The 22,101-nt window shown below is 37.6% G+C and overlaps 1 protein-coding gene across 4 annotated transcripts in view; it reads left to right on the top strand.

Annotated features, from left to right (window-relative positions):
* The window catches only part of CNKSR2 (connector enhancer of kinase suppressor of Ras 2), a 292,795-nt gene that overhangs the window by 173,459 nt on the left and 97,235 nt on the right, over window positions 1–22,101 (top strand). For 3 of the 4 annotated variants that reach the window (XM_011963746.1, XM_011963749.1, XM_011963748.1), the window contains one exon: window positions 21,817–21,906. The exons of the other annotated variant lie outside the window; for it this stretch is intronic. In XM_011963746.1, the coding sequence (XP_011819136.1) occupies window positions 21,817–21,906 (90 nt within the window). The remainder of the gene's footprint in view (window positions 1–21,816; window positions 21,907–22,101) is intronic. 4 annotated transcript variants of the gene reach the window in all.

The raw sequence follows: 22,101 nt of genomic DNA, 5'->3' as shown, positions 1-22,101 counted from the left end.
AGTTTAGAGTTAAGATTATAAGAATATGGGTAGGATTTTGAGAAGCAAAAGAGATATGACACAGTTCTTCATGTGTGCTTTCAGTTGAATGTATATGTAGTTGCTGTATTTTCCTTCTACATTCATATTCTAAATTTAGATATATAATAGAAAAATAGGGACATTCTGTTATTAAACACAGTGACAAAGAAACAGATGTAAAGAAAAATATTTGAAAATATCTTTTTTTTTCTTTTTCCTTTTTTTTTTTTTTTTTTTTTTTGAGATGGAGTCTCGTTCTGTCACCAGGCTGGAGTGCAGTGGCGCGATCTCGGCTCACTGCAACCTCCACCTCCTGGGTTCAAGTGATTCTCCTGCCTCAGCCTCCCGAGTAGGTGAGACTACAGGCACACGCCACCACGCCTAGCTAATTTTTGTATTTTTAGTAGAGACGCGGTTTCACCGTGTTGGCCAGGATGGTCTCTATCTCTTGACCTCATGATCTGCCCGCCTCAGCCTCTCAGGGTGCTGGGATTACAAGCGTGAGCCACCACACCCGGCCTGAATATATCTTAATAGTGGCTTTTAAAGTATGTTGTTTAACCAAGGTTCTTATGTTATACCATGGACCCTCTAGTTGTTAAGAATGAGTTAAAAGAAGTACAGGTATTTACCCTAAACAATTAAACAAATACGATGTAGATTGACAGTAGATGGCCTTTCTAGAAAATAAGTAAATACAATAAGCCCTCATTTAACATCATCTACAGGTTCTTGGAAACTGGGACTTTAAGCAAAATGATGCACAGCTGATCCCAATGCCATTTCCTTCAATGTCATTTTCTTATAACAATGAGGAAGAAGATGGTTTTGTAATCTGTGGTTTCACTTTAAGTCCCAGTTTCCAAGAACCTAGAGACAACATTAAGTGAGGACTTACTGTAATACCTGTTGAGTGTTCAGGTATGCCAAACACAGTTCTAAGCATTTAAAAGGCATTAATCCATTTAATCCTCACAACAACCCTATGAGGTATGTACTAATAAAATATTTGTTTTACAGATGAGAAATCTAAAAAACTTAAAGGTTAAATAACTTACCCAACTAGTAAGTGATAGAGCTAGGATTAAGTACTCATGAATATTTTTTTGACCTTTGCCAGAGGTAATGCTAGCTAAATGTGATGAAAATACTTTTGTAATTGTAGGTAAATAATTTCCAAAAATTACATCCCTCATTCTAAATTCAAGAATTTGATTCCAGCAAGCAGAACTAAGTCTGATTTTATATGTTCTTGTGTATGTTGTTTTGGATTTACTAACACTGTAATGAGCATGTATTTACATAGATCATAGATATGAACCTGACAGGCCTTAGGAAAAGACTGCTAAACTGAGATGTAAAATGAACAACAATGTGTTATGTCCTTTTTACATCAGAGAGCATAAAATAGGTTTACTTTCCTAAAAAGATAGACAAGAATAATTTCTGTAAATATGGATACCAGTAGCAGAAGCAATCTAGATTAGTGGTTACTAGCATTGGCTATAGCATCAGCCATACTTGGTAATTTTGTCTGCCATCTAATTATTCCAGTGTGACCTTGGGGATGTTACTCTGGGCCTCAGTTTTCTTATTAAATGAATATGATAATATCTGCCTTGTAGAGTTTTGTGAGAATTTGGTGATAAGACATTGTAAATTGCTTCAGTGCCCAGTATGTTGGGTGTTTGTTTTCGTTATTGTCATTATTACATAGAAGCTTTAACATGAAAATAGAAACAGGGAAAAGTTGGCATTAAATCATTTTAACTATATAGGGTCTCATTGCTCAGGCTTCAAAGGCAAAGGCTCAAATTTGATGAGATCAGTTGCTTGGCAACTTTTCAAAATGGTAATATTTCCCATCAGCTTTTCCATCTTGCTGTACATGGACTCCTTGCCCTTGCTATTTCATCATAACACGTTTCTATGCATAGAAACATGCTAAAAGGTAGACACAGTTGGCTGAGTCCATTTGTGGCCATGAATGGTCATATTTTATAAGAATAGGAGGAAAGCATATCTTTTAACAATAATATCACCAAATAGTGTTGGTTTGAAGGTAGGAATCCAGACCTTTTCTGATTTATTGAAAATCCAGGACCTCACAAAAAGCACAGGAATGAATGTCCAGTAGGTATTTTAGAAATTATCCTCATAAATGTTATTTGCACACATGGTGCATTGAGGAAAATTAATTTCTGTAACATTATACCTGAACATTTTCTACCTGAGTAGTTGGGACAAGAGAAAATCAAATGCCATGTCCTTTTTATCCACATAAATAGCAAATGGCTTCAGTGACTTAAAGCAGTATGATGAAGGGCCTATGGGCAATGACATCATAAACTGAGTTTTATCAATGTGAAGTTAGGATAGTGTCTGTAGGTCCCAGGGTCTCTCTGTCCTATGATTTTAAAATGTAAATAATCTTCCTTATCAGGTAAAAGTTAGCTGTCATTAATCAGCTATTCTGGAGACAAAAGAAAATAGGATTCTACCCATGGGAAATTTTTGTGTTCAAGTAAAATGTATGATTTCCAAAGAAGAACTAACCATAGAAATAGAAATTAGTGATTCAAAAATGAAGAAATATGGGATGTGCACTATATTCATGGCAATTCTTATTCCTTTAGACTTATTTAATAAATTTCATAAAGACTACATGTTGGTTAGCCTCACAAAATAATTTTGAGCATCAAGCTGATGGTGGTAAGGAACCATGTAATTGATGAAAAAGCAGTTCAACAATATTTTGACATAGAATTAGAAAGTAGTATGTTTCTAATGTAAAACTTGGAGAAATCATCTAAGGAAGGCATTCTTCCTTAATTTGTACAATTTTACTGATGGATATAGAAGAGCATGAATTATGAGGTCAAATAGACTTGAATTTGCTGTCACAGCTTGGTTTTTAATAGCAAATTGACCTTGAGCTTGAGATTTAACCTCCCTGTATTTTTGTTTCCTTATCTGTAAAATGGAATAGTAATACTACTCATGGTGTTTTTTTTATGAGGATTACATTAGACAACATATGTCAAGTACTTAGTAGAGTTCTTTTTTTTCTTTCTTTTTTTTTTTTTTTTTTTTTTTCTTATTTGGTTTTATCTTCATTTATTTAATCAGACACCTATTGATGGTTACTTAGATATTCCTCAGACACATGATGTGGAGAAAGGTCCCTTGTGGCCAATTGCATAGTTAGGAATTAATTTTTTTTTTTTTTGAGACCGAGTCTCACCCTGTTGCCCAGGCTGGAGTGCAATGGCACGATCTCAGCTCACTGCAACCTCTGCCTCTTGGATACAAACAGTTCTCTGCCTCAGCCTCCCGAGTAGCTGAGATTACAGGCATGTGCCACCATGCCTGGCTAATTAGCAGAGTTCTTGCCTCATAGAAAGAACTCAAGAAATGATGCCTTAGATGGTACAATAAATGCTTGCTGCTCATAAATAAAAATGTCCCAAAGATTTTTCAAGTCTTCTGTGGAAGGACTTACATAGTAAAGGACAAAGTTAGTAAAGGACAAAGTGACTAGAAGTCTTTCCACATGTTTTGTCCCTCTACCAAGCCAATAACTGGCCATTTAAATTATAGCAGTTAAATGAAATATAAGTAGAGCTTTTTGGTTTATTTTGGTTTGATTTTGCAAACCAAAACAGAAGGAAGATCTTTCAAATAGTTAATAACATTGCAAATTGCCCTTATCCAAATCCTCTTAAGCTCCAGTATAAAAATCATCAGCTTATATGCTGGATTAGAAGGGCCCAGTTATAACCTCTCAGCATCAGGAATCTGAAAACGGTTCAGCCCCCACATTGTTTTAAAGTTTTTGATTAGTTGCTTAAAAAATGGAAGAATAATATAATATATAAAATAAATAAAATGAAGAGCCTTAAAGAAATTGAACCTAGGAAGAAAAGATCATTCTTAAAGAATTCAGGGTACTAGGTAATGGATAAAACAGTAAGATTAAGAAAAAGAACTTTTGGTGGCTGGCAAGATGGCCAAATAGGAACAGCTCCAGTCTGCAGCTCCCAGTGAAATCAACACAGAAGGTGGGTAATTTCAGCATTTCCAACTGAGGTACCTGGCTCATCTCATTGGGACTGGTTAGACAGTGGGTACAGCCCATGGAGGGTGAGCAGAAGCAGGGTGGGGCATCGCCTCACCCTAGAAGTGCAAGGGGTCAGGGAACTCCCTCCCCTAGCCAAGGGAAGCCATGAGGGACTATGCCATGAGGAACAGTGCATTCCAGCCCAGATACTATGCTTTTCTCGCAGTCTTTGCAACCCACAGACCAGGAGATTCCCTCAAGTGCCTACACCACCAGGGCCCTGAGTTTCAAGCACAAAACTGGGTGGCTATTTGAGCAGACACCAAGCTAGCTGCAGGAGTTTTTTCATACCCCGTTGACACCTGGAATGCCAGCGAGACAGAACTGTTCACTCCCCCGGAAAGGCGGCTGAAGCCAGGGAGCCAAGTAGTCTTGCTCAGCGGATCCCACCCCCATGGAGCCCAGCAAGCTAAGATCTACTGGCTTGAAATTCTCACTGCCAGCACGGCAGTCTGAAGTGGACCTGGGATGCTCAACCATGGTGGGGGGAGGGGCATCCACCATTACTGAGGCTTTAGTAGGCAGTTTTCCCCTCACAGTGTGAACAAAGCCTCTGGGAAGTTTGAACTGGGTGGAGCCCATCACACCTCAGCAAAGCCATGGTAGCCAAACTGTCTAGATTCTTCTCTAGATTCTTCTAGATTCTTCCTTTCTGGGCAGGGCATCTCTGAAAGAAAGGCAGCAGCCCCAGTCAGGGGCTCATAGACAGAACTCCCATCTCCCTGGGACAGAGCACCCGGGGAAAGGGGCGGTTGTGGGTGCAGCTTCAACAGACTTAAACATTCCTGCCTGCCAGCTCTAAAGAGAGCAGCAGATCTCCGAGCACAACACTCAAGCTCAGCTAAGGGACAGATTGTCTCCTTAAGTGGGTCCCTGAACCCGCGTGCCTCCTGACTGGGAGACACCTCCCAGCAGGGGTCGACAGACACCTCATACAGGAGAGCTCTGGCTGGCATCTGGCGGGTGCCCCTCTGGGATGAAGCTTCCAGAGGAAGGAACAGGCAGCAATCTTTGCTGTTCTGCAGCCTCTGCTGGTGATACCCAGGCAAACAGGGTCTGGAGTGGACCTCCAGCAAACTCCAGCAGACCTGCACCAGAGGAGCTTAACTGTTAGAAGGAAAACTAACAAACAGAAAGGAACAGCATCACCATCAACAAAAAGGACATCCACACAAAAACCCCATCCAAAGGTCACCAACATCAAAGATCAAAGTAGATAAATCCATGAAGATGAGGAAAAACCAGCACAAAAAGGCCAAAATTCCAAAAACCAGAATGCCTGTTTTTGTCCAAAGGATCACAGCTCCTTGCCAGAAAGGGAACAAAACTGGATGGAGAATGAGTTTGACAAACTGACAGAAGTAAGCTTCAGAAGATGGGTAATAACAAACTCCTGAGCTAAAGAAGCATGTTCTTACCCAATGCAAGGAAGCTAAGAACCTTGAAAACAGGTTAGAGGAATTGCTAACTAGAATAACCAATTTAGAGAATAACATAAATGACCTGATGGAGCTGAAAAACACAGCATGAGAACTTCGGGAAGCATACACAAGTGTCAATAGCCGAATCGATCAAGCAGAAGAAAGGATATCAGAGATTGAAGATCGACTTAATGAAATAAAGCATGAAGACAAGATTAGAGACAAAAGAACGAAAAAGAATGAACAAAGCCTCCAAGAAATATGAGACTATGTGAAAAAACCAAACCTACATTGGGTCTTTTTTGGTGTACCTGAAAGTAACTGGGAGAATGGAACCAAGTTGGAAAACACTCTGCAGGATATTATCCAGGAGAACTTCCCCAACCTAGCAAGACAGGCCAACATTCAAATTCAGGAAATACAGAGAAAACCACAAAGATACTCCTCAAGAAGAGCAACCCCAGGACACATAATCATCAGATTTACCAAGTTTGAAATGAAGGAAAAAAAGGTTTGGGGCAGCCAGAGAGAAAGGTCAGGTTACCAACAAAGGGAAGTCAATCAGACTAACAGCAGATCTCTCGGCAGAAACCCTACAAGCCAGAAGAGAGTGGGGGCCAACATTCAACATTCTAAAAGAAAAGAATTTTCAACCCAGAATTTCATATCCAGCCAAACTAAGATTCATAAACTAAGGAGAAATAAAATCCTTTACAGACAAGCAAATGCTGAGAGATTTTGTCACCACCAGTCCTGCCTTACAAGAACTGAAGGAAACACTAAGTACGGAAAGGAAAAACTGGCAGCAGCCAGTGCAATAACATACCAAATTGTAAAGACCATCAACACTATGAAGAAACTGCATCAACTAATGGGCAAAATAACCAGCTAGCATCATAATGACAGGATCAAATTCTCACATAACAATATTAACTTTAAATATAAACAGACTAAATGCCCCAATTAAAAGACACAGACTGGCAAATTGGATAAAGAGTCAAGATCCGTCGGTGTACCGTATTCAGGAGACCCATCTCACGTGCAAAGACACACATGGGCTCAAAATAAAGGGATGGAGGAATATTTACCAAGCAAATGGAAAGCAAAACAAAACAAAACAAAACAAAAAATAAAAAAAAACAGGGGTTGCAATCCTAGTCTCTGATAAAACAACCTTTAAACCAACAATGATCAAAAATACAAATGCATTGCACAATGGTAAAGGGATCAGTGCAACAAGAAGAGCTAACTATCCTAAATATATATGCACCCAATACAGGAGCACCCAGATTCATAAAGCAAATTCTTAGAGATCTACAAAGAGACTTACTCTCCCCTCCCACACAATAATAGTGGGAGCCTTTAACACCCCATTGTCAGTATTATTCAGATCAATGAGACAGAAAATTAACAAGGATATTCAGGACTTTAACTCGGGTCTGGATCAAGCAGACCTTATAGACATCTACAGAACTCTCCACCCCAAATCAACAGAATATACATTCTTCTCAGCACCACATTGCACTTATTCTAAAATTGACCACAGAATTGGAAGTAAAACACTCCTCAGCAAATGCAAGAGAACAGAAATTATAACAAACAGTCTCTCAGACCACAGTGCAATCACATTAGAACTCAGGATTAAGACAGTCATTCAAACCTGCACAACGTGGAAACTGAACACCCTGCTCCTGAATGACTACTGGGTAAATAATGAAATTGTCACAAATAAATAAGTTATTTGAAACCAATGAAAACAAACACACAATGTACCAGAATCTCTGGGACGCATTTAAAGCAGTGTGTAGAGGGAAATTTATAGCATTAAATGCCCACAGGAGAAAGTGGGAAAGATCTAAAATCGACACCCTAACATAACAATTAAAAGAACTAGTGAAGCAAGAGCAAACAAATTCAAAAGCTAGCATAAGACAAGAAATAACTAAGATTAGAGCAGAACTGAAGGAGACAGAGACACGAAAAACCCTTCAAAGAATCAATGAATCCAAGAGGTGGTTTTTTTGAAAAGATTAACAAAATAAACCACTAGCCCGAATAATAAGGGAAAAAAATAGAGAAGAATCAAATAGACACAATAAATAATGATAAAAGAGAGATCACCACTGATCCCACAGAAATACAAACTACCATCAGAGAATACTATAAACACGTCTACACAATTAAACTAGAAAATCTAGAAGAAATGGATAAATTCCTGGAGACATACACCCTCCCAAGACTAAATCAGGAAGAAGTTGACTCCCTAAATAGACCAATAACAAGTTCTGAAATTGAGGCAGTAATTAATAGCCTACCAACCAAAAAAAGCCCAGGACCAGACATATTCACAGCCGAATTCTACCTGAGGTACAAGGAGGAGCTGGTACCATTCCTTCTGAAACTATTCTGTACAGTAGAAAAAGAGGGACTCCTCCCTAGCTTGTTTCATGAGGCCAGCATCATCCTGATACCAAAACCTGGCAGAGACACAACAAAAAAAGAAAATTTCAGGCCAGTATCCCTGCTGAACATTGATGCAAAAATCCTCGATAAAATACTGGCAAACCAAATCCAGCAGCACATCTCAAAGCTTATCCTCCACGATCAAGTCAGCTTCATCCCTGGGATGCAAGACTGGTTCAACATACACAAATTAATAAACATAATCCATCACAGAAACAGAACCAATGACAAAAACCACATGATTTTTTCAATAGATGCAGAAAAGGCCTTTGATAAAATTCAGCATGCTGAATTTTGTGCTAAAAACTCTCAATAAAATAGGTAATGATGGAACGTATCTCAAAATAATAAGAGCTATTTATGACAAACCCATAGCCAATATCATACTAAATGGGCAAAAGCTGGAAGCATTCCCTTTGAAAACCAGCATAAGACAAGGATGCCCTCTCTTACTACTCCTATTCGGCATAGTATTGGAAGCTTTGGCCAGGGCCATCAGGCAAGAGAAAGAAATAATGGGTATTCAAATAGGAAGAGAGGAAGTCAATTTGTTCCTGTTTGCAGATGACATGATTGTATATTTAGAAAACCCCATCATCTCAGTCCAAAATCCCCTTAAGCTGATAAGCAAAGCCTCAGGATACAAAATTAATGTGCAAAAATCGCAGACATTCCTATATACCAATAATAGACAGCCAAATCATGAGTGAGCTCCCATTCACAATTGCTACAAAGAGAATAAAATACGTAGGAATTCAATTTACAAGGGATGTGAAAGACCTCTTCAAGGAGAACTACAAACCACTGCTCAAGGAAATCAAAAAGGACACAAATGGAAAAACATTCCATGCTCGTGGATAGGAAGAATCAATATCATGAAAATGGCCATACTGCCCAAAGTAATTTATAGATTCAACGCTGTCCCCATCAAGCTACCATTGGCTTTCTTCACAGACTTAGAAAAAAACTACTTTAGATTTCATATGGAACCAAAAAAGAGCCCATATACCCAGGACAATCCTAAGCAAAAAGAACAAAGCTGGAGGCATCATACTACCTGACTTCAAACTATACTACAAGTTTACAGTAACCAAAACAGCATGTACTGGTATCAAAAGAGATATATAGACCAATGGAACAGAATAGAGGCCTCAGAAATAATGCCACACATCTACAACCACGTGATGTTTGACAAGCCTGACAAAAACAAGCACTGGGGAAAGCATTTCCTATTTAATAAATGGTGCTGGGAAAACTGGCTAGCCATATGCAGAAAACTGAAACTGGACCCTTTCCTTATACCTTATAGAAAAATTAACTCAAGATGGATTAAACACTTAAATGTAAGACCTAAAACCATGAAAACTCTAGAAGAAAACCTAGGCAATACCATTCAGGGCATAGGCATGGTCAAAGACTTCATGACTAAAACACCAAAAGCAATGGCAACAAAAGCCAAAATAGACAAATGGGATCTAATTAAACTACAGAGCTTCTGCACAGCAAAAGAAACTACCATCAGAGTGAACAGGCAACCTACAGAATGGGAGAAAATTTTTGCAATCTACTTATCTGACAAAGGGCTAATATCCAGAATCCACAAGGAGCTTAAACAAATGTACAGGAAAACAAACAACCCCATCAAAAAGTGGGCAAAGGATGTGAACAGACACTTCTCTAAAGAAGACATTTGTGCAGTGGACAAACATATGAAAAAAAAGCTTGTCATCACTGGTCATTAGAGAAATGCAAATCAAAACCACAGTGAGATACCATCTCAGGCCAGTTAGAATGGTGATCATTAAAAAGTCAGGAAACAACAGATGCTGGAGAGGATGTGGAGAAATAGGAACACTTTTACACTGTTGGTAGACATGTAAATTAGTTCAACCATTGTGGAAGACAGTGTAGCAATTCCTCAAGTATCTAGAACCAGAAATACCATTTGACCCAGCAATCCCATTACTGGGTATATACCCAAAGGATAATAAATCATTCCATTATAAAGACACATGCACACCTATGTTTATTGCAACACTATGCCCAATAGCAAAGACTTGGAACCAACCCAGGTGCCCATCAATGATAAACTGGATAAAGAAAATGTGACACATACACACCATGGAATACTATGCAACCATAAAAAAGGATCAGTTTGCAGGGTGCAGTAGCTCACGCCTGTAATCACAGCACTTTGGGAGAGAGAGGTTGGTTGATTGCCTGAGCTCAGGAGTTCGAGACCAGCCTGGGCAGCATGGTGAAACCCTGTCTCTACTAAAAATACAAAAAATTAGCCAAGTGTGGCAGCATGTGCCTGTAATCCCAGCTATTTGAGAGGCTGAGACTGGAGAATCGCTTCAACCCGGGAAGCAGAGATTACAGTGAGCCAAGATCGTGCAACTGCACTCCAGCCTGGGCAAGAGAGCGAGACTCCGTCTCAAAAAAAAAAAAAAAAAAGGATGAGTTTATGTCCTTTGCAGGGACATGGATGAAGCTGGAAACCATCATTCTCAGCAAACTAACACAGGAAAAGAAAACCAGACACCACAGGTTCTCACTCATAAGTGGGAGTTGAACAATGAAAACACACGGACACACAGAGGGGAACATCACACACCAGGTCCTTTTGGGGGGTAGGGGACCAGGGGAAGGATAGCATTATGTAGATGACGGGTTGATGGGTGCAGCAAACCACCATGACACGTGTATACCTATTTAACAAACCTGCACATTCTGCACATGTATCCCAAAACTTAAAGTATAATTTTAAAAAAAGAAAAATAACTCTTAATAAAGTTTGAGGGTATTAATATGTAGATAAAATAGAAGGATTAGCAAACCAAATAAACATAGCTGATGCAACTATAAGTTGGGGGGGGGAACCTCTTCAGATGAATTAATCAAAAAGATATCAACTAGATGAAATAGTGTTCCCTTATAAACAGAATGGGAAAGCCAAGAAGAGAAACAGTCTCACTCAGTGATTCTCTTGGTTCAGTATTGTCCCCTAGGGGACATTCGGTAATTTCCAGGGACAATTTTGTTGTCAAATTTGTGGTGGGAAGTTGCTACTGGCATCTAATGGATAGAGACCAAGGATACTACTAAACATCCTGCAGTGCTCAGGACAGCACCCAACAAGAATGATCTGGCCTGAAATGTCTGAGAAACCCTGGCTAACTTAAGAATCAGTTTACAAATAAATTGAATACAGAAGCAGATACTAGAAAATCAAAGTCAGAGACCTTGTATGGCACAGAGCTGATTGCCTTATAATTTTTTAATTGAAAGAACCTGGGAAGTTACTGCCCTGGAAAGATACACCAACATTTATTCACAGCATATTCTCTGGACAGAAGTATTCGTTTAAGGTTGTGAGCGTCTGGGATTACCTAACCTGTTCTACAATAGAAAATCTAATCATGACATACCCTGGAGCAGGAGACAATACGTTTATCCCTAGTCAAAATCAGAATACATTTTCCCCCATGAGAAAAAAAAAAAAAAACTATAATAAATGCTAGCTAGGTAAAATTTAAATAGGGCTATTCATGTTAGCTTTCAGATCACGATATGACTTAAGTAATCCGGCAATTTCCTAAGGATGTTCTTCAGATCACCAGTTCTGAAAGATAGCCTATAGAAGAAAGAGGTTATATCGTTAAATAAGATTGGGAAGTTTTACATATTTTAGGCCCCTCTTGGAGATTAATAAATTCACATTCACATACTACATCTTTGAAAGTGTTGTTGAATTTGGGTTAATTTACTGTTTCCCAAATGTGTTTGTATATTAAATCCCTTTTTTGGTCACATAATACTTAACCTGCTTCCCAATGGAAATAATGTTTTATGGAATGTATTTTGGAAAATATTGTAAAAGACTTTTGCAGCTCTTCTGAAAGACCCAACTACCAATGATACGATTTCTTTGTGTCTTAGGTTCCAAACAGCTGACTTTCAGATAAGCATATAGAACAACCTCTGTTCTCGATATTTAAGCCTGCCCAGCAGTTGGATTATTGAATGTCATCTTCATTCTTCATTCTTATCTTGTAGAAAAGCCATATGTAAACTACTTTCTAGAGTAAATCTTCTTTATGATGAAAGTTCAAACGAAAGTAAGAAAAACTGTCTAGAAAGATCATTACATGGTGTTCTATACTTCAAGCCACTTGTGGAATTACTGCTATCACTGCAAAATAATTTGCCAGAAATCATGGAAGAAGTAGACCCTTGGAGATAGAAAATGTCAGGTGTAATATTCAGTGTTCAAAAAGAGATAAGTAAAAATTAAACACTGAATAATCACTGGAGACATTAGAGCAAATAATTAAAACAGTGTACAACCATTTTAAAATGTACATATGACAACTTAGCATTGTTTTATAAGCAACACATCATGTCATACCAATTTATTTGCCATCATTGTTAAGGTATTGTACCACAAACAAAAAGTTGCATCCACAGTTTATGCTCTAATCCTCCATTAGTTGTTCACATAGCCTTAGTATTTTGCAAGAGTTGCAAACTGGCTGTGAGGACACTTAAACAGACAAACAAAAAACAGTAATCATACATGCCATTAAATTTTTGAAGAAAAATTAATTGGATTTTTGTCTAATGATCTTGAATGATACATCACTGAGGCAATTTGATGTAGTAAAAAGAGGTCTGGGATAGGAACTTGAAAGTCTGTATTCATGGACTAACTCCAACTGTTTATTACCCTGAAACTTCTTTACAGTTTTTTTTTCACTATCTGTGAAATCAGGGAGAGGATGAGGGTGAAGAGTATTAACCTGTGTACTGTACGTTTACACTCCATTGTTTTCGAATTGTCTTATTTTTGTTCTGTGAACGTGTCCATTATGGCCCTAAATTATCAATAAAAGTGATGCTTCCATTACCAAAAAAAAAAAAAAAAAAAAACAACTTTGGTCTTTTTTTTTTTTTTTTTTGAGACGGAGTCTCGCTCTGTCGCCCAGGCTGGAGTGCGGTGGCCAGATCTCAGCTCACTGCAAGCTCCGCCTCCCGGGTTTACACCATTCTCCTGCCTCAGCCTCCGGAGTAGCTGGGACTACAGGCGCCCGCCACTACGCCCGGCTAGTTTTTTGTATTTTTTTAGTAGAGACGGGGTTTCACTTCACTGTGTTAGCCAGGATGGTCTCGATCTCCTGACCTCGTGATCCGCCCGTCTCGGCCTCCCACAGTGCTGGGATTACAGGCTTGAGCCACCGCGCCCGGCATTTGGTCTGTCTTAAGTTTTTCATCTCTACCTTTCTTGCTGGCTTCACTAACAAGTTATGGTCTCAGGAAAATAGGTGAAAGGAATTGTAAAGTTTACAAGATGTCATTTATTTTCAAATAATATTCAACTAGTTACCTTATTATCTTTTTTTACTTTTCATAGAGTAACTGTCTTCCATATGCTCACAGGATTTGCAAGATACACTACTTTACTAAAATTTTTTAAAACTAGACTGCTTTAATTTGCAGTTCTTTAACTTGAGAACTGCATGCTTTTAACCAGTAATATTTACATGCCTCTGTCATCTTTGTTGTTCACATTTATATCAATGCTGAGCACAGCAAAGAGACAAGTATTTTAGCCTAGCTCATTTTATACCAGCCAGAGCCTTCAGAGGACCCAGAACTCTTTTGCCACTTAAACAGTATTTAAATCATCTAAATCCTTTCTCATTCCTCCCACAACCCTCTAATGTAAAGAAATTGTCTCTATGCACGGAGACAACATTTCAACTATTTCAACTGTTTCAACACATTTCCAAACTCCAACGTGTATGTATAGCTTGTTCCCTCTTCTGGTGGAATACTTACAAAAGGTAATTTGGTTCAAAATATAATTAGCCTTGGAATTAAGTGTTAAAAGTGCCACATAATTTTTGACACAGTTCAGTATGTTCTCCTTTAGTAATTCTTTCATGTTATTCCCCGTTTAAGGTATATATCACTTTTAGAAAGCAGTAGGAAAATACACAACCACAATGGAGCTTATTCTTGGAAGTGATTTTTTTTAACTTTTATTTTAAGTTTAGAGGTACAAGCGTGGGATTGTTACATGGGTAAACCTGTGTCATGGGGTTAGTCGTACAGATTATTTTATTACTCAGGTGTTTAGACTAGTACCCGTTAGTTGTTTTTCTTGATCCTCTCCCTCTTCCCACCTTCCACCCTCCAAAAGGCCCCAATGCATGTGGTTTCCCTCTGTGTATTCATGTGTTCTCATCATTTAGCTCCTACTTGTAAGTGAGAACAGGCAGCATTTAGTTTTCTGTTCCTGTGTTAGTTTGCTAAGGATAATGGCCTCCAGCTCCATCCATGTCCCTGCAAAGAACATAATCTTGTTCTTTTTTATGACTACATAGTATTCCATGGTTTGTATGTGCCACATTTTCTTTAGTCTATCATTGATGAGCATTTATGTTGATTCCATGTCTTTGTTATTGTGAATAGTGCTGCAATGAACATACACATACATATGTCTTTATAATAGAGTGACTTCTATTCCTGTCGGTATATACCCAGTAATAGGATTGCTGGGTCTAATAGTATTTTTGTCTTTAGGTCTTTGAGGAATTACCACACTGTCTTCCACAATGGCTAAACCAATTTATACTCCACCAACAGTGTATAAGAGTTCCTTTTATTCCACAACCTCACCAACATCTGTTTTTCTTTTTTTTTTTTCCTTTTTAGTAATAGCCATTCTGACAGGTGTGAGATGATGCCTCACTGTGGTTTTGATTTGCATTTCCCTAATGATTAGCGATGTTGAGCTTTTTTCCATATGATTGTTGGTAGCATGTATGTCTTCTTTTGAAAAGTGTCTGTTCATGTCCTTTGCCCACTTTTTTTATGGGGTTATTTTGGAAATGAGATTTTAACTGGTTTTGTTCTGCATCAGTGAAACTGAAAAGATTTTAAGTTAATCAGTACAGGGTTTATATTTGATTTGTATTATTTATAAGTCATTAAAGGTAATCCTTAAATAATCCTCACATTGAAATGTTTACAAACCAATTTCTTCAACCTCTTTTATCCAGAAATGAAATTTTTAAAACATGGCTATAAAGATCAGATTGTGGCCGGGCGCAGTGGCTCACGCCTGTAATCCCAGCACTTTGGGAGGCCAAGGCGGGTGGATCACAAGGTCAGGAGATCGAGACCACGGTGAAACCCCGTCTCTACTAAAAATACAAAAAATTAGCCGGGCGCAGTGGCGGGCGCCTGTAGTCCCAGCTACCTGGGAGGCTGAGGCAGGAGAATGGCGGGAACCCGGGAGGCGGAGCTTGCAGTGAGCCGAGATCGCGCCACTGCACTCCAGCCTGGGCAACAGAGCGAGACTCTGTCTAAAAAAAAAAAAAAAAAAGATCAGATTGTTCATTCTTACTTATTTTACTGGATCCAGATGTTACCATTATCCTTTAAAAATTACTGACTTTCCATTTAATTCCGTTTTACTGCCTCTTTAAATATGTGATTCTCTACCTTAAATAACCCCAGGATGTTTTCCTAGAAATTCAGTCAGCCATCTGAAAGTAATTTTTCTGTCTGGTATGTGGGGTTTTTGATGGATATATGTGACAAGCATATAGCTTAACTTTACTTACTATACTCATTTTCATCAAAATATTGGCTAAAATATTCAGAACAGATATGTATATGCATATACTTTTTCTGAGACTCTAGAGAAAGTTTTGTTGTGAGCCTTAAAGGGCACGTCAGACTTATGGAGAAATTTCTTTGAAATTTTTTTTAAGCCTTTGACAACTGTAAGAGAAGATTGCTTCTCAGGTGCTGTTTATTACTCGGAAACATAATGACTTTAGCATGTTTTTAGAGAGTTTTTAAAAGCGATACAAATGAAAAAGACAGCAATTCAGTGGTGTTTCAACAGACAACTTAACATGGGAATGTTTGTAGATAAGAAATCAAGAGACAGAACTAGTTCTGACTTGATTGCCAAACAGTTCTGTAAAGCTCAATTTGTCAGAAAAATGAAGAGAATTGGTGAGGGTAACATACTTGCCTTAGAAGGAAGGAAGAGGGAGGAAAATAAGGAAATGGAAAATTAGAAGGAAGGAAAGGGAAAGAAACTATGAAAATAGAAACTAATGATATAGCTTGGATCCTTTTTGGTCTAGTGTCTGAGGAAAGTCCCCTATTTACTTTCTTAACATGCAATCAGTTAAATATTGAGTAGTTACTGTGTTTAAGGTACTGTGCTAAGTGTGGGAGATACCACAGTAGACGGTAGAAAAGTCTGTCTTCCCCCATGAAATTTACAGTCTAGAAGGATGACAGAATTCAAGTAACTAAATTAAGAAATACTTATGTGACTGTAATTGTCATGCTACAGAGAAGAACTTTGAGAGGAAATGAGACAAACACAGAGAATCCTGACCTAGAATGAGAGGCCAAGGATTGTATCCCTAAGGAAATGACGTTTTTGCTTAGCTCTGAAGGATGCATGTGAATTTATGATAAGAAGAGAGGAAAACCAGAAGACAGAGTCCTAGGGTGCCGGGTAAGGAAAGTGTTTCAAGGAAGGAGTAATAATCGGTGCTAATGCTACAGATACATCAGAAAAGTCAAGGACTCTGAGAATTGTCTATTGGATTTAGCAATATGGAGGCCCTAAAAACCTTGACAATAGCAGTTTTGATGGAATAGTGGGGGCAAGAGCTTAATCGGAGAAGATTCAAGAGAGAAGAGGAGGAGAAGAATTGGGGGCTACAAATACAAAGAAGCTTTCTACAAGGTTTTCTGTAAAGGGGAACAAAAAATAAGGTGGTAGCTGGGTAGAGGTTTGTGGGGTGAGGAGAGTTACTTTTTAAAAAACGATTGGAGAAATTACAGCATGTTTATATGCTAATAGGAATGACTGAGTAGAAAGAGAAAAGTTGATGATGCAGGAGGAAGAAGGGAGGATTGCTCAAGGCATGCCCTTGAGTAGGTCAGAGGGAATAGGATCCAATGAGCAACCCAGTAATTTGAGATCTCCCTAATGTCACAATACAGCATAATAAGTATTGTATATATGCTAAAGGCACCAGGAAAAAGCTTAGGGAGCCCAATAGAGTGAGCAGTTAACTCTGCCAAAGGGGATTGTAGCATTTGTGATATCACCTAAAATCCTTTGTTATCTGAGGTAAAAATTAGTTTATTTTCAAGCAATGTTGTACACTAACATTCAAGCATAGCAATTTTGTATTAAAATACAGTAATTAGGATATATCATTATATAGCACTTCATCATTGTCTATATTCTTAAAATTGTGTTTTGTGTTCCATTTGCTTACTTGCAGCTGAATATAGCCCATAATTCTTAAAAAGCTGCTTGCTATTAATATAATAAAATTCAGACAAAATCCAAAAAATATTTATCTTTTTTTCTGTGTGCCTCTATAAAAATATTTATCTTTTACCTTTACCACATTTATTAGAATACAGTAAGAAATACAGCACAAAATTCCTGCCTCTATGGAGGTACCAATTAAAAAACTCTAGATGTGTAACAGATATTAAAAACCAAATAAAATAATGGTTATATTATGAGGCACTAGCACAGTGGTATCACAAGGCTTATGAGAGGGTGCCAAATGAACTCTGCAATTAATACATGCTTTATACTTAAAGGAATAAAACATTAAGAAGTGGTCAGCAAAAATTGTTAAATGGGCTCTAATCCTCATTTTCTTGATTATATTCCTTGCTGTTATTATTCTTATCATGAATTAGTCATCTTAACTTTACAACTTCAAAAACCAATATAAGTATTACTATGTAAAGACATGTCTTAAACTTTTCCAGATTGCTTTTCAGAGATTTATGTTTTATTTATGTACATTTACACAGGAATGGGTCAGATGTATTTAATTTTATTAAACCAATCCATTTGCATTAAAGCCTTAAAAAGTCATATGAGTATAAAAATATTTTGCATGTATTAATAATAGTGTATATTTGATTTAAGTCTATAATACTTATACTACTCTTACCTTTGGTGTTTTGTTTCACTTGTTTTTTATCAACAGCACTAAAACATTGAATCATAAAGTTATCTTTCCATTTGAACTTTGCTGTCCTGTGAAATTAAAATGCTGCTGTATATACATGCAGCAGCAAACATATTTTCTTTTTTTTTTTTTTTTTTTTTGAGACGGAGTCTGGCTCTGACTCCCAGGCTGGAGTGCAGTAGCTGGATCTCAACTCACTGCAAGCTCCGCCTCCCGGGTTTACACCATTCTCCTGCCTCAGCCTCCGGAGTAGCTGGGACTACAGGCGCCCGCCACCTCACCCGGCTAGTTTTTTGTATTTTTAGTAGAGACGGGGTTTCACCATGTTAGCCAGGATGGTCTCGATCTCCTGACCTCGTGATCCACCCATCTCGGCCTCCCAAAGTGCTGGGATTACAGGCTTGAGCCACCGCGCCCGGCCGCAAACATATTTTCAAGCTGTAATCAATGATCTGTATATTTGGAATTAGAAATAATTTAAGCCATGGTCTATTTTTCAATCTGCCATGGACTGCTATTTATACAAGAATGTTACCTTATGTTACTGGTTTAACTGCTTTATTAAGTCTACTTCAATATTTTAGGACAATTAAAAATCAGTACTTATAAGCAACATTATTTGTTCTACCTAAATCAATAATATACTTTATTTTTAAAAATACTTATTTTTATTTGCATTGCTGAATCTATAGTTTTATAACTAATAAAAGCAAAACCTTGATGTTCTCCAAAAGTAAATGTCAGTAAAGCTTTTTCTATTTTTTTCTAATTTAGTATGTTTTCCTTCGATTGTGCATTAATAATATACAGTATAATTCTGTTAAAAAAAAAAGTCATCCCCGGAAAAGTCAGTGTTAAAAATCTTCTGCATAATTGTTTCTATGGCTAATTATATAACCAGACATATCAAGGGCTTAATTACATGCTTCAATGACTTAGCTCCATTAGAATTTCAGAGATGACACAAAATACAATGAATACGATTATGTATTTCATATTCTGTGTGTGAAGTATGTTTCTTTTTGTTGTTTTTGTGTATATATGTTTGATTCCAAACAACCAATTTTCAAAAAATATCTAACTAGCTTTTTAATATATATAACATATAGAGCAAGTAAAACAATTAACTGCTTATTTATTGGATTTTCACTTTTCAAAAGATTTTTTGGTGACATGTAAAAACAGTGCTAGAGCTGTTAATTGCTTCAGTTTCAGTGCCTATGCTGAAGTGGAGTTTGTTTTTAAAACCAGATCCTAAAGAAATAAATTGTAGATATTTTGAAAATACAGCCTTCATAACATTGAAAATCTGGCGGACTGGTCATGCAAAGTGGTGGGAATAGACATGACAAAAGGAGACCTTCCCTCAAACCCTTACCCTACTTTCGATGGACAGAATATTGACCTGGATCTGTAGATGGCTGTTGTGAGACCTCGGTTCTTCTTAGCTTAAAAGAATTTAAATGAGAGACCCACAGCAAAGGAGATGTAGTATAGAGCAATTTATTGCAAAGGACAAAGAATGTTATGAAAGTTAGGTGTAGAATAGACAGTACACCCTGAGAGAGGATTCAGGGCAGGCTGCTCCTAAGGATGAGACCACCAATACTGGCACTAGGGAGACTCCCTTTATGAGAGTCTTACATAATTATTCATAAAGGAATGGGAAGAAGTGTTGCTAGTAAGCATATTCTTGGTGGTCCTCTGGGTGCACATGCACAGTAGCTGTACATGCTTGTTCATACATTGCATGTCTCATTAGCATCTTAACTCTCTGTCCAGGGGTGTGTTGTTTACTATTATAATGAGCAAAGGGTCAGTCTGAGGACAGGTGTAATCAAAATGCATGTGCTCCCTGCAGGGGAAATGCCCTACTGTAGATAGCTGTGTTTGAATGAGCTGGACTACAGTGTGAATGCTGGGGCTTATTGTGTTAACTGTATGGTCATCGTGTGAGGACATGTTTACTTCCTTGACTACCTATCCTGCCTCAGATCATCTCACTCAAATTCCCTCTGTGTAAAAGAGCAGAGATATACTGATGGAGAATTTGGAATATTAGGTGATCATTTACAAAGTTGTTTGCATACCTTAAAAGGAAACCATTAAATAAATACTACATTTTTGGCTCATTAATAATTTTATCATGTCTCGTTAATCTTTTAAAAGAGCTTAGCAAAACAGACTAAACTGTATCAGTGTTAACAATAAGAAGCCATAAGATTGATACATTTTCCTTAAGAACAGAATTAGAATTCTCCTAACAGAATTTTTTAAAACATACTGAATGATTATAATAATCATAAAATTTAGTTGGACAAGGAGGGAAGTTTCAGGGACAGAAGGCAACTGATAGATACTGAAAAGTGGTATGATAGGTATTAATACATTAAAGGAGGAAGAATTGTTGGACTTGGAGTACTGTAGGTAGTGTGCCAGAAATACAAAAGGTGGTAGTTGGTAAGTTGGATATTTAAAGGGATTGCAGCCTTTGCTGATGAGACTAAGCATATGACCATAGGAATGAGTGTGAGAGAGAACCTCAAGAAACTGAAAGACCAGACTCTCAGAGGGTGGATATTGAAGTCACCAAAAATTATGACAGAAGTAAGTGTGAGTGCCTGGGTTTGAATCCTGATACTATGTACTTAACAGGTATATGTCCTTGGGAAAGTTATATAAACTTAGTTTCCTCATCAGTTAAAATGAGGATAATGATAGTATATTTCTCTGAATTATCAAGGGTAAACAATTTAATCCTTATAAAACTGTTACTATGTGGTATATGGCAAATGACATATAAATGTTTGTACTATTATCATAATCATAATAACCATTATTATTTGTACGATCCAGTCCTGTGTGAGTCTCTGCTTTTCATTCACTAGAAATTCAGTAAGCAACTATTTCATGCCAGGCATTGTGCTAGGTATCCTGTTAAAACTTTTGAATTATTTTCTTTGGCCGTTTTAGGCTTCAGGAATTTCAAGTGGAACAGAAGTAATATACTGCAGCCTCACCAAAATAAAAGTTATTATTGAAGTCTTTGCCATGAGTTATCCTTGCTGAAGTGAAATGCTGTTTAGTAAGGATACAGACCCAGGGGGAAATGGGACACATCAAAGCTGTGATTACTTTGATCTATATACTGGACAGGCTTACTGTAGCAAAAGAGATGCTTAGCAGCAGACTCAGCTATAGGACATGAAAGAGAATCTAATCATATTTTTGAGACATGGTGGTGTCCAAAATGTATGGTGATAGGAGATAGGAAGCAGCAAAGATAAAAAGTTATTCTTGTGGTGTTCCAACATGAAACAGTGGGTTAATGACTGGTAGTCAGGTTAAACACAGAAAGCTACCATCTTGGAGGTTGGCTATCAAGATATAGACACTTGGGCACTAGGAAGTAAGATAGAGATCCAGGTACTGAGTAAAATCACTTATATGATTATCTTCTTTGTAAAAAAAAAAAAAACTATACCCTTAAAGTCTGGGGTTCCTAAGAGAGCTAACCTAGGCTATTAATTATTGTTTATAAAAAGTACCTTAAGTTTGCTTAATCACCTGGCCAATAGGCAGTTTCACCTTCTGGCTCAAAACACATTTTCTCCATCTACACAAATGCCAGCCATAATGTTGCATAAGAGTGAGTGTGTTTGGTAGACCTTAGCTAAAAATCAGTGTAAGTTTGAGCAGACATGGGGAAGAAAAACAATGTGATGTGAACTTTGTTCTCTGTGTTTAGGGAAGCTACGACCTATATCTATGCCAGTGGAATATAATTGGGTGGGGGACTATGAAGATCCAAATAAGATGAAGAGAGATAGTAGAAGAGGTAAGTGTTCTAGAATTTCAGTGTAGGCTGGGTTGTTTGAACAATAAGCAAATTTAAATATTCTATAAATAGATTGTTATGGCTTCTGTGGAAAACTTATTCTATCATTGACTTTATTATGCAACAAAACCAAGTAAGACCAACATTTGACTATCTTGACCCATTATTAAACAGATATTGTCTCTGAATGCCTTC

The sequence above is a fragment of the Colobus angolensis genome, unplaced genomic scaffold (assembly GCF_000951035.1).
Source record: "Colobus angolensis palliatus isolate OR3802 unplaced genomic scaffold, Cang.pa_1.0 Scaffold622, whole genome shotgun sequence".
In the NCBI taxonomy this organism is placed as follows: Eukaryota; Metazoa; Chordata; class Mammalia; order Primates; family Cercopithecidae; genus Colobus; species Colobus angolensis.
The sequence above is the reverse complement of the archived record's forward strand: the minus strand, read 5'-3'. Positions and strand labels throughout refer to the sequence as shown.